This window comes from Amblyomma mixtum, chromosome 1 (genome assembly GCF_055824585.1).
Source record: "Amblyomma mixtum isolate Tamu chromosome 1, ASM5582458v1, whole genome shotgun sequence".
Classification (NCBI taxonomy): Eukaryota; Metazoa; Arthropoda; class Arachnida; order Ixodida; family Ixodidae; genus Amblyomma; species Amblyomma mixtum.
The window spans coordinates 297,359,719-297,379,487 of record NC_143012.1 but is presented as its reverse complement, the minus strand read 5'-3'; the positions used below and the strand labels follow the sequence as shown (position 1 = coordinate 297,379,487).

The following is a 19,769-nucleotide window of genomic DNA, read 5'->3' as shown; positions in this document are numbered from 1 at the left end:
CATTGCGTGCACGACAGCAACGCCGAGGGAGTGAACGATACGCCGCGCCGGGGTCCGTCTTGCGACCGCCGAGTCAGCAGCACTCGTGTGTGTCTATGCGTCTTCGGCATCACTGCCGCAACTCCTCCGCCTGGATAGCGAACGAGTGGAAAAGAAAACATCCCCCACGGAGTCGCTGACTAGCGCGCGAGGCAAGCTGCGGAGAGAATGCTTAACGAGCGCAAAATAAATAATGCAATCAAGAAAACAGAAAGATCCACCTCAAGCTTAGTTTTTTTTTTTTTTTCTTGCATGCCCCGAACTTACAGCTGCGCTGTAGTACCATGTGTGGCGGAATTCCAAGCGGCCTCAGGGTGCGTCGAAAGAGCGTGTAAGCGCGACGGGTTCGAGCCATCGCGAGTGCCACTTCGTCCGTCAAGAGGCGGGTGACTTTGATTTGTTTTGTACACGCGTTTGTTTTCGGTACCGGCAGGCGCCTCTGTATCTGGCAGCATCAACAGCAGTGACTTCTTTGTTGCCCAGGAAGCGTTGCTAATTCTGTCGACGGAGAAGCAGCTTTAATGATGGCCGGAAATGCCGACTTGGTTTAACTGTTGGCTTCTTATTCTAGGTAGAAAAGTTTAAAATAGCGGAATAAAGAAGCGCGAATGCACAGCACACTCGGGCGAGCACGACCGCGGCAGGACTATTTCTCCTCGACAGATTGAAGACTTCGGAAAAAAACATCTTGCGGGAGCTATGCACACAGACATACCCATGCCGGACAGGTTCATGGCACGCATCTCGTATGTGCAAGGCAATAACCACAGCGAAAATTCCACTAAACCCTACAGAGTGATAAAGCTGTTACAACGCTTACCTGCTCCCCTACAAGCTCGACCGATAGTTTCGGATAAGACTGGCTGCCGTGGTTCAAACGGTGACGCAACAACGCTCAGTGAATGCCGGTAGCACACTGCATCAGGTAAAGCCCGTATGCAGAAATGTCGCCGGAAAGTTTACTTAGAACTCATGCTGCCTTGTGTCACAGACAACTTGTATTTGGAAAGAAAAAGAAAGGAAGAAAGTGTCCTCAGGGAAATGACTGCAAACGTTCAACAGAAAATCATCAGAGGCAAATGGAAAGCTAACCAGGACCACTACGATGGTTCACAGTCGGAAGTGCTGCATGTATGCTCTGGATGCTTTTGTGAGGGGGAAATTTACCGTTAGTTCGGCTTTACCAAAAGGGCACTGATCATAAACCATTACTAAGGCTGATTATCTCTAGTCACGACGGAGTATACGTATATGTTTGCGTCAACGATCTGCTATGAAAATAGCTGAAAAAAAAAATAAACGAGAGCTAGTGCTTGAGGCTACTCAGAATATCTCTATTCATGCCTCGGTCAACTAAGAGAGCAGTATACTCCGGCGTCATGAGCGGTGGCTCCCAGCTCGCCTACAAATATTAACGCGACTGCCTTAAGGCTCAGGTTGAGCGGAAATCCCGGCGTCGTACCGCCGACAGTGTTGTTGTGTCGAGAAACCCACGTAACGCGTGACGTCACGCGTGGGCGTCTGGAATGCAAATAATTGAAAGAGGACTTCAGTCGGATGCAGTTCAAGAACGACGCGGCAAATGACCCTCAAAGGAGCCGCTCCAGCCAATGTCGCCGATCGATTCTCCCCCGTGACTGATCCTCCCCGTTTCCCCTTTGCCGATCCTCTTGGACCTGCTACATAGCGTAAAATCATAGGGACGTGGCAGATGAATGGGGAATCACCATGGCTTAACCGGATTAACCGCCGCGTCATGAAAATCGGTTGACGCCATTGTCTGGAAGGTCTTCATTGAGGGACATCTGCCGCTTCGTTCGTGAGTTGTATCCAACTATAGTAATGCGAATTAAAGCCAACACCCAACTATATAAGCGACCTAACTATATAAGTGAATGATTTTACGTTAAGAAAAATTTCTATATATTTCAATTTTTTTTCAATTTTTTTTTTTCCTCTACCCATTCGCTCGTATCCCCGCTAACGTCCACTCACACTGACAGGCACTCGCGCTCTAAATTTAACGTAAAAAATCTGGAAAGAATAGAGAGAAAAGCCGTCAGGTTAATTTTTAATAAATATGCAAGTACTGACTCCCCAACCACTTTAATGGAGATTAATAAAATTGAACTACTTGAACATCGGAGAAGAAAGCTTAGGTTAGAATTTATTTCTCTCTTATTACATAACAAACTGGGTTTGGATCCCTCATCATACTTAACGCCGGCACCAACCAGACAAACTCGTCAACACCATCCCACTTCTCTAACCCCTATATTCGCTAGAACAGACACTTACAAGTTTTCGTTCTTTCCACGCACAATAACACATTGGAATCAGCTAGTTAAACCATTGTCTCATGAGTTTTAACCAATTATTGCTGTATTGTGTCGTTCTTTTTTTGAACTGTTGCGTTTTTTGCCGTTTGATTGACTTGTTCGCCCACCGTGCTTGGACTCAGTGTCCGCAATATTTTGTAAATAAAAAAAATTGAGATTCAGGCCCATGACCATCGGGTCCCTACTTGGTCATGAAGAAACTTTGACTTGGCTGACGTACAATGGGATGGGGATGTGTGCGTGGTGTTAGCTTAAATTGAAGCTTGGTAATGTGGTAATTAGTGGAGTGAACTAGATGCGTGCTAGTTAGTGAGATACTAATTAAAGTAAAATTATGTGCGTAAACTGCAGTGAGGAAGAGTTCAAACACAAAATGTGGAAACTGTGTTGCGATAATTGTGATAACTGTGTCAATGCGAACAAAGAACAGTGACTGTGTATGAAGAGAAACCGCTGAAGGAAGCCATTAATGCTACCGCGCCATAGCCTTAAAGGCGGAGCTTGAGTGTCGCCGTAATTTTTTTTTCTCCTCTACCCATTCGCTCGTATCCACGCTCCACTCACACTGACAGGCACTCGCGCTCTGACGGCGCTCATTCATATACTCACCACGTGAGTGCGAATGAAACGGCATGAGGGCATTCACAATGTCGTAAACTTTATTACACATATTAGAATAAACCTCTTTGTCGTGCACGCGTCTACTATCGGCTGAATTCGTGGCTCGGAACCTTGGAAAATAAAAGGACGAAATCGAGTGTCCTCGCGCATATCTATGCGGTGCCCCAAATACTCAACCGAAGCATTCGATATACTGATTTCTGCAAATTATGCTAGCCTACCGCACCATGCCGGAGCTCGGAAAACGAGGTAGCCCACTTTCAGTTTCGCCTATTCACAGTCACACCAAGTATATCGGTGTTACCCGCTGTGCTTGTATACCATATCGTATCACGCGGTATGTGAAAAAGTATGCATTCTCAGCCATTATATTCAGGTGTTTGCATATTTTTTTTTTGCATCCATGTAGGCTATCCCTGCCTTTGATATCAAAGACGGTGATTAGCATTTGCTTGCTATCTGCCTTTAGTGACGTCATAGGCAGTAGGTGGCAATGGCAGAGGCTGGCAGGCAGCTATTGGCTTGTTGCGTCCTCTTCCGCCAGATGGACGGTGTGGCGCTGGATGGTAGTCTCCGTGCTTCGCAGCAGTCTCCCAGGCTTCTCTATTTCCCGTCTTCCCAGGCCTACGTGCCGGGGACAGGGAGGGAGGCGCCCTTTTTCTGATGGACATATAAGTCGCTTCAATCAATAAATCAATAAATCAATAAATAAATCAATCAATCTTTCAATGACAGACGGGCAAAATAATGGAAATTAAAGAAATAGTTACAGAGTACGAGCCTCGGGATTTTAATTTCCGCTACAACAAACGACAATCGCATTTAGCTGAGGCTACCACTTCCACGGCGCGAGGCGGCCTGCAAACCACCCGTTCGTATAGGCCCGTTTGAAGTCATAAACAAAACGGCTATGCCTTCGTGCGTGCATGCGTATGCTTATCTTCAAACCGCCCTGGGAACCTTCACAGCTCAAGAGCAGCATCACGGGACGCACGTTTCCGCTTCTCAACAACACGGAAGTCCGCGACATGCCTACGAACCTTTCTTGACTCAACCCACGCAAGGGGAGCAGAGACCGGAGTTCAAACACGCCGGTCGTTATCAACGCGCACATTGGGGAGAAGACAAGGAAAGCAATGAGGGAATGAGAAACCAAAAGGGGCTCAGAAATACGCACTCGAATTGGAAACACGTGCGTGCGCTCCTCCCTGGCGCATTTCAAAAGCGCTCTCCGAGGCGTATTTCAGTGCGGGGTCACCGACCCTCGCGCCACGGCGGCGACTGAGCAGCATCGTACGGGCGCAGAGAAGAAGCCACGGCAGAGGCGGCACTGTTTACCGTTCGCTTTGCAGCCCATAACCGATCGCATCCGCGACAAGCTGGGCCTCTCACTCTCCCCTTCGCTTACTCTCTCTCCTTCTCACCGAGAAGTTGCAGAGCTGTGCGCTGTGCACCGCTTCCAAGCAGCAGCAGCGTCAGTAGCGGCGAACGACGGCGACGCGAGCAGCCCAACCCAGACCGGCTTCTGTTTCTCCGACCAACTGCGTACAAGATGAGAGTGGGGCCAAGTACAAGAAGCCTCGGCGAAAGTCGTCGCGGTAGCAGCGGTTGCGTGCCATACCACCGCCGACCGAGTAGAGGAAAAATTGCCCACCATCGCACCCAACCAACCTCGACACCTACACCCACCCCTCGGTGCAAAGGCTATTCCTGCTTGTTTATATTATATATACTACGAGCGACCAAACCCGAGGGTGGCGTTGGCGTCGCCCTATGCGAACCAGGCTCGTTTATTCACGGAGCTCATCGCGCCGCTGCAGCGACCCTGCTCTAAAGACGTAAATTTAAACATTTTTTTTTTTTGGTCCTGTCTTCTTGCCTGGTTTATACGTCGCGCTCGCCGTATAACTCGCGTTCACCGATGCGGAGAGAAATGGGCGAGAAAAAAAATTCAAGCATAAATACAAGGGGAAAAAAAGAAAAAGAAAAGACCGTGACATCTGGGCCAAAAGCGGTGACCCTTCAACCCGACCGCCTCAGGAAGGACGCGAGTGCGCACGCACGAGCTCACAGACATTCGATCCCACGCGGCGATGTTGATATCCGGAAATAAAAAAAAAGCGACAGTATTATAAAGAAGGCCGCCGTTCCAAGTCGGAGGAGCGACGTTCGGAAAAGGCCGTGTAAGGTAAAGCGCGTCTGCGGAGAGTTCGTCCGCGAGGTTCGCGTTCCCGGAAAAAGAAGACCCGGCAACTGCGCCGAGCGCTTGTCGGCGCGACTTGCAATGTTGGTCGGCTCGATTTATGCGCCCGAGTGTAAGGTGTACGAAGTTCTCGAGGGCGGAGCAGTTTTTTTTTTCTTTTTTTGTTTCCTTCTGTCCCTGCGGCAAAGAATTCCGGGTTGATGAGAAGGGGGACGGAGTGGGAGGCAAGTGCTGTACAATTCACCTCGGAGTCTCCGCGCTCTCGGCTTCTTTCTATCCCTGTATGTGTTTGTGACGTCTGTCCTGTAGTCGTGATCGAAAGGGCCGGTTAGCACGGGACAGCTGTAAGCGCGGAGGCAAGACTTCCTGCATCCGTTTGATAAACGTGGCTTCCGAGCGGGCGCCGTTACTTCGGAAGTTCTACGCATCAGTTCTTTCCTCCTTTCTTTCTTTCTTTCTTTCTTTCTTTCTTTCTTTCTTTCTTTCTTTCTTTCTTTCTTTCTTTCTTTCTTTCTTTCTTTCTTTCTTTCTTTCTTCCTTTCTTACTTTCTTTCTTTCCTTCTTTCTTTCTTTCTTTCTTTCTTCCTTTCTTCCTTTCTATCTTTCTTTCTTTAGTTCTTTCTTTCTTTCTCCAAGAAGCGCAAGAAACCGCGAGCACATCTTGATGCTGGTGGAGACATCTTCATGCTCGCAGGAGATTCCGCGTATAGTTCCTACCTGAAGGAGGAAATTGTGAGTGATGGAAAGCCACGGGAACTGTCTCTTCCGTGGTGGACACATGAACCTGAACCGCGCCGTCGAGAAGGAACGAAGCGGAAACAAAAATGAGGAGATATAAAGAGATATGCCGAGGAAAGATATGGAGAGGAGTGCTGAGATACCTCTTTGTCTCCATCTCTTTCTTTGGCCAGCACTATCAAACCACAACAGGACTGCAAAAATAGACAAGATTTTCCCCGCCGCTAGTATGTGCCATCTAAGCCTAAGGTCATCATCATCATCATGACAGCAAAGAATTCGCTGCACGCTTGTTCATCATTCTCAAACCGTATATACAGCGCTGTAATCGGGGGCGGATTTTTGTTTCTTTAGTACGGGATGTCCCCTGCCGTACAAATTTGTAATGATCTCGATGCCATCGCTTGCACCTACGACTGTGAAAGTTTTTCATACAGGCGGAGATAGAGAGAAGCTATTTAATGAAAGACAGCGTATGAACAGCGCTGACACATTGGGAAGGGCTTTTGAGATAGGAAGGTGGAAAAAGAAAGAGAAAGGTGCAGAAAATAGAAAAAAATATGGCGTCATTTAATTGTTGTCCACCACTTCTTTGTGGCCCCTTATCATAGCAAGCATCGGTGTAGTTCGTATGCATGCATCTCTTTTCCGGGCTGTGTGGTCTGTTCTGCCCTTGTGCTTAAATTTGATAGAGCAACTTATACTCTTTAGTAAATATTCACTACGATTCCCTGAATTCTTCTGTGTATGCTTGCTTTATTGGCACCTTTAATTGCTTTTATGCAGTAGCTGCCATATATACTGTAATATTTTTTTCCTGATAATAGTGCCACGTATCATTGTAGTGTTTGTTCGTTCACGCTCAAGGCTGCAGGAAAGGGGTGTTATCATTTTTGTTCGTGACGCGAGAAGCGACCGGACTAATCTAGATTGTTCACAGCCATGAACAGCTGCATCTACGTGTTTCTAGATTACTCTAGATGATCTCGACCTGTTATCTCGAAGTTTCCTTGCCGGCTTTAAATTGAACGATGCCGCTAGCAGCGGGCATTCATAGATTGACGAGTGACGAGCACGTTTGTTGCTTACGCCGCTGCCGAGTGATTCAGTTCTTTTGCGGGCGCAAGTCTGCCCAAATAAAGAGCTTCGTTTACAAGACTTCTTGGTGTCTTCCTGACCGCTGGACTGCCGTCACTACAACGTGACATCTGGTGGAGGTGCGGGGTAGCCTTCTATGTACCGGACACCCCCAGCAAGTCGTGACGCAAGCCCTCTGAGTCATTCACCGGAGGACCTGACTCCAGTTCACTGCGCAAGCCGACGTCTGCTAGGGGACGCACCTGAGTTCGGGACTCTGCCGGACCCTACCCGGAAGCGAAAGGAAGTAGCAGCGTCCACCATGAGCTTCTTCCAGAAGATGACTCCAGTCATTATTCAGCAGCCCCGGGTGCCACCAACCCCGACCCGGCCAGCGACCAGCAGAAATCGAGGAGTTTTTGCGTCGGGAAGAATGCTCACCGCCCAGCCGCCTATCACTTTCCCCGTCGCCATCGTCACCGCGCTTCGTGTCTCCTAGCCAAGGCTACGCCGTGCGTGGACGCTCCCCCAGCCCCCGAAAGTTAACCTGAATAAAGCAGCCTCTGGAGGTGAGGTTGCTTATGAGCTCAAGAACTAAGATCGTCCATCGACGAAAACACAAGACTATGCCTCAACTACGGCGAGAACTACGACGAGAACTACGACGAGAACTACGACGAGAACTACCATGAGAACTACCATGAGAACTACCATGAGAACTACGACGAGAACAACGACGAGAACTACGACCCCTACGACGACGACGACCCCTACGACGACGACGACCCCTACGACGACGACGACCCGTACGACGAGGACGACCCGTACGACGACGACGACCCCTACGACGACGACGACCCCTACGACGACGACGACAACTACGACGACGACGACAACTACAACAACACCGACGTCGACACGGCCAGACTTGAAGCTTTTACCGCTGCCCTTAAACCCTATTATGGACGCTAAAGGACTCGAAGTTTGCATTCTCCGTGTTTATTTTCATTTCAATGCATCGAGGCGATGCTTCTTTGGAAGGGGGGTAATGCCACGTATCATTGTAGTGTTTGTTCGGTCACGCTCAAGGCTGCAGGAAAGGGGTGTTATCATTTTTGTTCGTGACGCGAGAAGCGACCGGACTAATCTAGATTGTTCACTGTGAATCTAGATTGTTCACAGCCATGAACAGCTGCATCTACGTGTTTCTAGATTACTCTAGATGATCTCGACCTGTTATCTCGAAGTTTCCTTGCCGGCTTTAAATTGAACGATGCCGCTAGCAGCGGGCATTCATAGATCGACGAGTGACGAGCACGTTTGTGGCTTACGCCGCTGCCGAGTGATTCAGTTCTTTTGCGGGCGCAAGTCTGCCCAAATAAAGAGCTTCGTTTACAAGACTTCTTGGTGTCTTCCTGACCGCTGGACTGCCGTCACTACAACGTGACAATACTTCCACACTTGTCCCCACCCCCGCAAGAACCTGCTTGGTGCCTGATGAGGTACAGGGTTGGTCAATAATTCCCAGGCCACAGGGTCTTCTTTTTAGCAGTATAGTGAGGCAGTTATTACACCCGTGAAACTCGCAATATTTGTAGAGGGCAACAGATGTATAGTTCTAACCTCTGACAATCTTGATAGCTCTATAGGCATTTTAGGTGCCAAGATATACAGGAGTAAAGCAGACCATGTGGCCTGGGGACTTTTGACCAGCCCTGTTCATCAAGGAAATAAACAATGCGCTTCAGCGAAACTGCCTTGGGCTTTAGCTGTGTTTGTCCCCTTGCCCCGTTCTATCGCTCTGCAAACCTTCTTGAAATAATGTGCATTAGATGATGGGAACGCACACAGAGGAAAAGAAAGCGCAGGAAGTGCGTGCTATTAACAACGAAGGCAACGATTTTCTGATCGGATACGATTAATAACAAGGCACAGGAGGTTCAGCTGACCTAACTACTAAGCACAACTGTTCATGGGCAAAAGGCTCGAAGCGCTGCTCTCTCTCTCTTAATAACGATCAAGACGTTTTGTATTTCTTTCTATTCGTCGCCATTACTATTAATACTTCCAAAGCCGGCGTCGACAAGTCGGGGAAGCGAGGTAGCGGGAGAGGAGGTCATTTCCCTCACCCTTGCCGCGCCCAAAACATAACGGTGTCAGCTAATCGAAGCACCGCGGCGACGGGAGCATACATCGTCGCGCCCCATTCACAAAATCAGTCGATCGCGAGGAGGAAAGCCTGCCACGTTTGTGTCTTGGTGTGCGTTCGTGGGTACGGGTGTACGCACACGCGTTCTCGAGAGAGTCTTTTCCGCAAACAAACTGGCGGCGAACACAGCCGCCAGCAAACAGCAAGTAGCAGCAGCAGCGCTGCGCAAGGAGGCGGCAAGCAAGCCGGCAGACGACGCGACGCTGCAAAAAGGCCGCCGAACCACACGCGTGCCGTCGAACTTACTTTATCTTTTGTTCCCGCCGGAGAGAGAGAGAGGAACATAGTGAGAGAGTGCGAGCGCGTGGAGGAGAGAGAAAAAGGAGACAGAGAGTACGCGCCGGGGGGGAACTGTTGTTCGCGAGCGAAGAGAAGAGGAGGAGGAGGATCAGGGGATCGGAAGAAGGAATGAGAGGGCGAGCCTTTCTCCCTCGCCCTTCATAAAAGCGGCCCGAAGCGGACAAGAAGAGTGTCGAGGAAGCGTCGCGTTTATTCGGCCCTCGGAAGGCAAAAGCGCCGCTACGTGCCACACGGACACGCACTCAGCTGCTGCCGGCGTCGCCTCCCTCGAACTGCATCATCCCGTATCGGCGCCGTCTGGAGCAGAAGCCTGTGCGGTCGCCCGTTTCTGCGCCGGCGCTTACGCTGTAGTCCTCTGAAACCCCCTGCGGAGAGAACGGTCTCCCTCCACTGACGCCCAGGAGCAACAGCATCTCTGCCGGAGGAGCCGAAACGTCCCGTTGTCTCTCCTCTCTCTCGCCCTCCCTGAATCGCTTCGCTGCTCCACGCCGTGATTCTTCGTCCCGACAGTCGACATGGCCCCGGTGTACGATTTTCGCCACGTTGAATTGGATAAGATCGGCCGCGGAAAGAGGTAAGCCCCCATGGTGTGTTTTATTTGCGCTACCGAATACGGTCGATTTTTCGACCTGTTGAACAATATTGTGACCCTCTGTATAAGAGTGCGGTTGCTAGGCGAACTGCTTGCGCATTTCAGTGGAGCAGAAAACGAGGCTTTGCTTGAAAAATACGGCTACATAAGTTTGCGGGCGCTGAGGACTTCAGTTTCGCGCGCAGCGTCTGCGAACACCATGGATAAGAACCTGAAGAGAGCAGTTCACGTTCGCGTGTTGCGCGAACAGCACTTCAGAATTTTTATTAAGCGCTTTATTCGTCGCAAGCCGGTGTTGGTGCACGTAACTCTGGATTGCCAGAATTGTGGTTAGAATTTCTGCGCCCGATCTACAACTGGGAGGAAATTTGATCTTAATCGTGAGAAGAGTTCCGCGATTATCTGTTTCTCGCTTTTTCTTTTCTTCTTTTAGAGATTATTTGCGAACGTATCTCAAGTAAAACGAGAAAATTGGAAGCTACTACTGCCAGCGTGAGAGCGTAGCCTTGACCGCTTTTAGTGAAGAAGATAGGGTAGCAACTCGTCCAAGAAAGTCCACGTGATAAACTACGGCATGGGGATGTGCACTGTGGGTTCGTTTGCCAGCGTACATTTCAGCAGCGCCCCCTGCAGTAAACTGTGATGCTTGCGCTATTCAAGCAGGCTGTGGTCACAATAACGTTTCACCGAGCTTAATATTTGGGTTGTTATTTCTCTGCACGTCTCGTTGAAAATTACCAATAACTGGAGTTCTTCGTTTTCGCTATATCGATTTCGTTCTATTTGAATGCCTAAAGTCTGTTGGAAACCGTTTAAGATAATATATCTGTGGCAACACAATGTCACTTACCACCCTTGATATAATCCGCTGGCCGAGTGGCGTTATTTCATTCGCACTGAAAATGCGTTTCAGATAAATGTGACAACGTGATCGTGTGCAGGTGCACATCGTTTAATTTTTTTTTTAATTTTACTGTTCGGGCCTATCCATTGCGTCATTGAAACGAGCATATTGTTTGACGCCTGTCAGCACCTCGAAGGCAACGCCCGGCGACCTGTCAGTCATAAGCTTTCAACAAAAACCCAGGGGTTGCTGAGGGGGTTGCTGAGAGCGTTGCAAGGCATAAGTGAACGACGAAAACCTAAGTTATGCAACGTTCTGCAGGCAAACGCGTCGGCGGTCTGGCGGACAGCCCAGACGTTCTTTTAAACAACGCAACTTGCCACACACCGCGTTGCGTTGTAAAAGCGCACGACTCCTCATTACCGCATACTGTAGACTAATTGATGACGTAGCCTCCAGAAATGCGCCTGAACTCCGTTTGTCGAAAGACAGTAGTTACGCGTGAGTTATTCCCAGACATCCTTTGGTGTCGCTTTTTTTTTTTTTGAGGACGATGAAAACCTTCAAGCAGCGCCTTTACTATCTTTGTTTAAACAGCCTCAAACTACGTTCTGCCTGATAACCCGTTACGGTGTGGGAATAAACAGGGGGAAGCTACCTTACTAGGAGGTGCTACAAAGCCTGCATTCTTACTTGTGTCTAAACTTTCGGAGCGTGTCTTCCGCTTAACTAAAGAAATTCGAAGTGGCGCCAGCGCTCTGCTTTCCAAGATTAGCGGTGCTTAACTTTAATCCTCCACCCGTAACAGTCTTAGAGACATTCCCAGACACGAGGGAAACTCGCTTGGCCGATACTGCCGGAAAGAGAGTACGAGCGTTCGCAACAACGGCGCCAAGAGAAAAGGGGGAAAGAAAACAGAGGGAAAGGGGGCACGGAGGGCATGGGAATACGCGAAATACCTAACAGGGCAGCGTACCCGTCCGCACGGATCCACCAGTGCCGTTACGGCGTAATCCCATGCGCGCCGGCGCAATCACCCTTGCAACGGCGCGGCGCTATGCGGGGAAGCCGCCCAGAGGTTGGCCGCGCGTACACGTGCAACGCAGGTCAGAGTCCCCTTCCCGGGCACGTTATGCGAGGGGTCAGGGCATAATTCCTGCTCCCCAAGAAAGAGACGCTGCTGCTGGGCTGATGATTGCGCGTGACGAAATGCAGCCTAAACATCATCGCCGAGGCTGACCCCCCCTCCATTACATATACAGCAGCCAGGAACCGGGCGCGTGAGAACGGCGCCTCGCCGCTCGTCCGCGTGATAGCAACAATACGCAAGCGGCTCCCCCCGTACATAACACGGGTTGCAGAACGCGCTACCCGCGGTGGAGCATATAACCTTCACTCCGACGCAGCGCAGGATGACGAGTTTGTAGTCGTTTATGATGCCGGTAATCGGCGCCTCGCTCTGCGATTGATCAGAGGCTGAAAGAGCCGTCCCGTAGGGGCGCGCACTTTGTTTTGATGTTACCTGCCCGCCCGCTCTACAAGGCGGGCGCATTCCGAGAACGGCAGGCGGCCGTACGGTGTCGGCGAACCTTGCCAACGAGGAGCGCCGCCGCGGCAGCTACAACAACAAGCAACCGAAGGGGCGACCTGCTGCCGGCCCACGAGGCGAGCGCAGCAGCCGATGTATGTACACAGCCGAGCGTGATCGCCCTTCGCCGGCCATAGCTGCCGTGAGCAGTTGTAGGGACGGGTGAAGGTGCCGCATATGGGGGTTTCCGCCAAAGCACGAAGGAAATGAGGAGGGAGAGAAACCGTGGGGCAAGCGAGGGCAGAATAACGCCGCGAGTACGTATCACGGAGGGCTGAGGTACGCGTATACTTTACAGAGTGATTTAGCGACCGATTCCCGCTTGGCTGCAAGAGGAGCAGCATCGTCGACAACGCCGGACCGTCCACATCCTTTCTTCGTGCGTTTCTTCCACGCCCCGCGGCACGCAAGCTCTGGAGAGGACACCGTTCGCGCCTTCTTGTTGGCCCTTTATTTTTTTATTATTATTATTTCGAGCGTTCTCCCAAGAGTAGGAGCGGGGTGCTGCGGGAAGAAGTGCGGCAGCGAAGCGACGAAGCACGGCAGTTCTTCGTCTCGCCTCCTTTCCACCTCACGCGGTGGAGGTCAGCTGTGAGCACGGAAGCAGAATGCTCTGCAGATGCGCCCAAGGAAAGAAAGAAGAGGAAAGAAAAGAGGCGCGAGCGCCAGGAAGAGAACGCGCCATGATGATCACGAGCGACGCTGGTCGCCGCCGTCTGCCGGCGGGCACCGGCGGTGCGCCGGGGTTACGCGAGAAAAGAGTGAACCTGTTCTACCACTCTTGCCGCGCGCCGGCGGCCGCTGCAGCCACGCACGGAGGATGCTGCTCGCAACGGAAGAGCGCTCAGCCGCTCCGAACCGAGCTTTTAAAGATGTGTGCGAGGAAGCTGACCGCTACTGCCCGGAGTTCAACCGTCGCCTCCCGGAGTTGCTGTCGTCCAGATGTCATCGAGACTGCTGTATTGCCCCAGTTGCATTCCTCAAAGACGGTGTACTGCACCTGTTGCGCACAGTGTCTGAGGACTAGCGTCCTCCCCTACGGAGAAGGACAACGCAGTGAACTATGGAAAGAAGAATGATAGGTGTAACGTTAAGAGATCGGAAGCAGGCGGAGTGGGCGAGGGAACAAACGCGGGTTACTGATATCCTAGTCGAAATCAAAAGGAAGAAATGGGCTTGGGAAGGGCATGTAATGCGAAGACAAGGTAACGCTGGTCCTTAAGGGGAACGGAGTGGATTCCATGAGAAGGGAAGCATGGCAGGGGGTGGCAGAAAGTTATGTGGACGAATGAGATTAAGAAGTTTTGCGGGGATACGGTGGCCGCAACTGGCGAAGAACAGGGTTAATTGGAGAGACATGGAAGAGGCCTTTGCCCTGCAGTGGGCGTAGTCAGGCTGATGATGATGATGTCCTTCCCTATTATAGTCGTGTTTACATGAATGCGGCGGAAGTCGACTCCAGTACACTTTTTGAGGGAAAGTACAAAAACGTCCAGGAAGAAAGTAGAGGGCGAGTCACGCCCTTTCTCAAAACGTGCTCTTTCTCTGAAAAAGTCCACTGAAGACGCATTCTGTCGCATTCATGTAAACGCGACTTATGCCAGGAAGAGGCCATGCGGAACTCCTACGAGAAGATATACTCGTATTTCTCTCAGTGGAGCGAGCTCATTGTAACCCTCCTTCTTTTCAATACATTCGCCACAGCATTTGCAGGCCATCTTCGCGAGGCAGGTCTTCCTTTTATGCAAGGAGGTGAATGCGCCAGTGTGAGAAAAGGTGGAACTTGTCTCTAACCTGCTACTCCACAATGGGAAAGAGGGAGAGGACGAAAAGAGGGGAAGAACGAGGCTGGGAGGGGCGACGATGTCATAATACAGGGAGCTGCTGCACACAGCTAGTGGCGCGGTGTGTAAGCAGGCGGAAGCCAGGTCATTCGCTGCACTGTGGGCGTTTTTGCGTCGAATCCTATGTGCTCTCAACACCTGAGCCCTAGACTCTACTGAGCCCGCCTTCTGCCCCTCCATATCTACAACGTAATTCTCGTCGCAGAATATTTCTCGAATTTTTGCACCATGCCCCTGACCGCGAAAAACGAAACGCCTTGGCCATGCCGCCATGCTATGCAAGTGCTCTTTGGCGAAATGAATGTCGGCACCACGTCAGTGCAGTCGAGAATGACTGAGAGTGCCGAAGTGAGCACCAGCAACTTTGTTATGTGTACTTAGATGAAAGGGCAGCTACCCCCATTGGCTCCCGAATAGGATACAGATCTTAAGTGGCCATCATCATTCACACACCAACCCCCGGCAGAGCCATACAGACCACAAGGATGAGGGAGGCTTTTGTTTTCGGGTGGCGGTCTTTGCCAGGACAGGGCACTCTTGATAATCTGCCGATTTCGCGAGGGGCTCTGCAGAGGACAGCAACTGTCGTGTGTGCCGATCACAACTGCATGTCACGCCAGGTGCCGAACGAACGGGTACGCAGAACGCCTCACAGGGCACGACTCGGCGATGCGTAGCGCAGAGAACGTCAAGTTTTATGGCGTGCAGCTCGCACATGCGACTCTCTACGAATGGCCTCGGGATGCGCACTGGCGCGCATGTGTTGCCCCCCTGCGTGGAAGAAGGCTTTCACCTCTCCGGGAGACTCGAAGAAAAGAGATCCAGAGCGGCATAAGAAAGGCCGCCTCCTCCTTCGCTGAGCGATGCGCCGGAAACCATCTGCTCCAGCCCCCGAACGCCGCCATTGTGAGGGCCCAGCCCGAATGGGAGAGCTGCTGAATGCGGATCGCGAGCCGGCACGACGCCCGTTCCCAGCCAGCGCCGGCGGCAAACAAAAACGCACGGTTCCGGGAGACGGAAACATTTGCGCAGCTCGCCGGGGAGGGGTACAAAAATCGGGGAGGAGGAGGAGGACGCCAGGTGCTCGCGCCGACGCCCCGATGCCTGCACGGCCTCTGCCGCGTCGATGTCGCCGCAAGTCGGGGGTTTCGACGGCACGACTGCCCGAAATGCTCCTCCCGTGTCGTCGGAAGGCGCGGTCGTGCCCCAGAGCGTCTTCGCGTCTGCGAGCTCGCTGAGGCGTTGGCGCAGCTGGTGAGACGTTGATGATCGCTGTAGAAGATTCTGGTCTTCGCGGTATGCACCTCGAGTCTTTAACTGCCTGCACCGATATGAAAAAGAATCCCTGGGCGACAATAGAGTCGACCGGCGCAGTGGGCTGCCATTGCTGCAGGATACTTCAAGAGCACCTAGTGCTGTGGACGCCCTAACAGCGCCAAGGACGGTCCAGTTGAGGTGAAATAAGGTGTACACTACTATACCCCACGGATACGTATAGGCACACTGAGCTCTCCACTCTACAGCTGCTTCACCGCTCGCCTCCGCTGAAAGCGAACTCCTCTCCAATTTCCTTACTTCATGGCGCGCGTCCTTACAAGGGAGTTCGCGGGCGCTGAACTAAGAATGCCTGCTCGGGCTGGCTTGCCGTCGACGGCCCTCAGACGTCGTGCAAGATGCGCTCGGCGAGCGAGCATCTCACGCGTGTCTCGTCGCCTCGAGCCTAAAGTGGTGCATGAAAGGGCGACCTTAAAAAACCGACGGGCAACAGGAAAAAAAAAAAAGCGAGGAGCCCCCACGAAACAAGAAAGACAGCGGCGACTGCGTGCGGGCTGGAAGAAGGAAAGCGCTGGCTCACGGCGAAGCTGCGCGACCTTTGGCGAGCCGCGCATATATGACCCCGAGAGCACGACCGCTCACGAAGAAGATGATAGTTCTCAGGAGTGTGCGTGTGGGGCTAGCTCGCCTCGGAGAAGAAACTAGCGGAGAGTCGTTTCCAGGTTCGCCTTGACTCCACTTGTCTTCGGCTCGCCGCGATGTGTTTACGTCTTTGTCTCTAAAGCGTGGGCAGGCACGCGGCTCGCTCGCCTGTCCTTCGTGTCATTTAGACCCCGCTTCGAACTGCCACGCGAATATACTTGTCCTCGCACGCTTGTCACTGCGCCGCCAACAGCGCCTTTGAAAAGTGAACGACTTTCGCTCGCCCCTGTTAACCAGCGATTCTGTCGACAGACAAGGACTCCGTGTTTGGAAGCGCTGCTTCGGCAGAGCGCTGAACGTGCAGTAATGTGACAGCTCTCCAATGCCACATCCCTGGTACGCCTCCCACAAACGTCTGAGCACAAATAGAGCAAATTTAGATTAAAAATGTTTCGACGTCTCCCGTCACAGTACGCAAAAAATACTGGGGACCGAAATCTTCTGTTGCATGTTGTGAGCACACACTGCACCGAATAGCTGCGGAGCAAAAGTATTGCAGCATGCACGCACATACTGGCAACTATTTCGGTCCACACAGCTAGTTAAGAACACGTTAGGCATTGAAAAACAAATTGATAAGTGCGACATTTTCTGTCCGTCTCGGGGAACTATGGTGCTCACGGTTGTGGGACTTTAGCCTATCTGACTGAAAATGCGCCAGGGCACGGCCCTTGGAAGCCAGCAGCCATCTTTAATGCTAGCATCGTTTGCTGTGTAGGTCACAGCTATAGCAATCGGACAAAGTGTGTTTGTGTCTGTACAACCTGCAAACATTCCCAACCAGTACGATGACACAAAGAAACGACAAATAGCATTACATTTGTTCTGAAATGCTGTTTCGATCAGCTATATTCATTCAGTCAATGATCTAAAAACACCGAACGTCGTTCTAACCACAAAGAACTGTTACGCCCCCTTGACAGCGCAATGCCTTAATGCCACAGAGCTCTCTTCTCTGAAGCACCAGCATGCATGCCACCGGGGATTCACTCGCGCTGCGGGGCACCAACCTCGCCTAATTCTTTCGTCGGCACGCCAACGGCACGATGCAGGTTCGTCAAACGTCCCGTGCCTTGTACGCTGTCGGAAAAGAGGTCATAACAGTTGCCTGATGCAAATATGACAGGCGTCAGTTTTCATTACTGTCATACCGTCGCTTATCTACCAGGGGAGAGTGGCCATAATCGCTTGCGTGTAGCCTCTTCCACTGACCTGAAATGCCATTTCTCTTGTCCTTTTTTCTTTATTCGTTCTCTCGGCTTGACGCTTATAGAATAGCGCGCCATATTTTTCTGCGTGACAGCTTCGGCGCTTTAACGTTACATCTCTCATTTGTCTGTCACAACGGGAAAATAGCTTCGAATATCCTCTCCTTGTCTCAATCTCGGTCGTCGACGGAGCTTGCAGAGAAAAATGTGAATCACACCCTTAATTTCTTATTGTTCTTTTCTTTTCCTTTGAACGCGAATCGACCTCTGGTGTCTGCCACTCAGCGTCATTACGAAAGCGTGCTTTCTTTCTTGTCCCTTGACGAAAAGTAAGAAACGGAGTCACGCGTGAAAACGAACCTGAACAGCACACCCCATATTGCACTCTGGGCTCGGCCGTTAACGAGCATGGCGTTGCGCTTAGTATGCAGTCTCTAAAATCTCCGCTTTGTATAGACCAGCATTGCAGAGTCCAGGCCAGATGCCCTAATGACTCTGAAGAGCGCTTTCGGGGTTTCGGGTGCTCCTTGACGCGTACGCCTGTGAGCGGGCACCGTTGTCGAGTGGCGTCGTAAACATGGTCGCCTGTTTCGTCTCCGCTCTTGCACGCGAGCGCGTCAGCATATCTTTACAACCTCCAGGCGAGAACGATGAATGGCCCGTGAATTATGCGGCTGCTTTTCCCGGTTCATTGCAAGCATCGGGGAGAGGGAGCAGGGAAGAGAGAAAGCGTTGAAAAAGCGATCAGCGTCCAAGGAAGAAGAAATAGGGAGAGGAGAGCAAACGTTATAGCAAGCGGGGGCCAAGCGAGCGAGAGGCCGCGTAGGCGATCCCGGCCGCGTAGTCGTCGCCCGTGCCCCAGAGGCCTTCAGTGCGGCGGCCGCATTGGTATTCACCGCGTGCCGGGGGTGCATGTAGACAGGCGGACGCCGGCGCGGGTCGCATCGGAGGGGCTTCGCTCGCTGTAAGCCCACTTACGAAATAATCGCCCCTGCCGCTCCCTCGTGCTTGCAACCGGCGACGTCGGGCTAGGTCAGGAACTCGGGGCTCAGGTCCCGTGGTCTGGCTTCCTCCCTTGTCGATGGGGAGGGGACACGTCATTGGCCATGACGTCATCACGCGCTTCGTCGAGCATGCAAGGCTTCCCCTATTCTTCTTGAGCTTCCGATTAGCGATTCGGGTTTCCTCAGTGCAGGCGTTTTTGCTTCGCTTGGTTTCCATCTTCGATGGTTCGTTCTTCAGGGAGGCACTCGACTTTCCGGTGCTTTTGCAGGGTTTGAAAACGGATCGTGAACTCAGGTCACTGACCGAAGTGACACAAATTCTTCACTTCGAGCGCTGGATTGCAAGAGCCAGTTGTGCGCTGAACTCTCGTTCCTGCATAATTTTCGGTGTATTTGAAAGGTTCAGTTTTCGGAGACTCTTCACTGACGACATCGGTGACAGGCGTCTGCATGTTGCAAAACTGCGAAAACAGGATGTGTGGCTCTGATTTGACCAAAGGGGTGTCCGACTGCAGAAGAACGGCGGCAGTAAGCAGCATGGTGCAACGCTTTTGTTGCGTTTGTTGAGCGCCGTCTTTTGAATCACTGGTATATCTCAGCGGATGCATTGATCACAGTACGAGTGCACGTCTTTTCGCGGCGGTTCTGTTGCCTCGGTGTACGACAAGCTGCTGCAGAAACATAGTTGACCTCCCTTAAGGTCATGGTTCTACTGTTGGACAACAATGATGACTGATCAGAGCAATCAATGCGAGCACGCCGTGTGTAGGTAGAGAGTAATTGAAATATTTTGGCACGCTTGGAAGAAAGCTGCAGCTCAGTTGGTGCTCTAGAAGACAGTAATAAATTTTCTTTTCACGCAAGGCCCTGAGGGCAAAGTAATTAAACTGAGCGGAATATGACCAATATGGGCGAACTTGTGAACGCTAAGGGTCATTCACATATTGTAATCTAGGTTGCTGCCTTAAAAGAAAAAGTAGTAAAGATCGCGCAGGTCGCATTTTGATCGCTCCCGAGCCGAGAATGTCCCGACCGTTCGAAGCGTCCGGCCACGCTTTGTAGTAGGGGGTCCTGCCTGCATATGCGCGTAGTTTCGTCTACTCTCTTGAATAGATGTCGTGTGCATGCAACTGTACCGCTGACCGTATAAATTCGAGTTACGGGAATACAGGGATATAGATGTTGG

General features: G+C 51.5%; 1 protein-coding gene across 2 annotated transcripts in view; it reads left to right on the top strand.

Moving 5' to 3' along the window:
* Positions 1 to 9,683: 9,683 nt before the first annotated feature.
* LOC149372172 (microtubule-associated protein Jupiter-like) overlaps positions 9,684 to 19,769 on the top strand; it is a 61,751-nt gene continuing 51,665 nt past the window's right edge. For both annotated transcript variants that reach the window (XM_089566572.1, XM_089566570.1), the window contains exon 1: positions 9,684 to 10,100. In XM_089566572.1, coding sequence (XP_089422698.1) covers positions 10,042 to 10,100 — 59 coding nt within the window. In that variant the 5' untranslated portion in view covers positions 9,684 to 10,041. The remainder of the gene's footprint in view (positions 10,101 to 19,769) is intronic.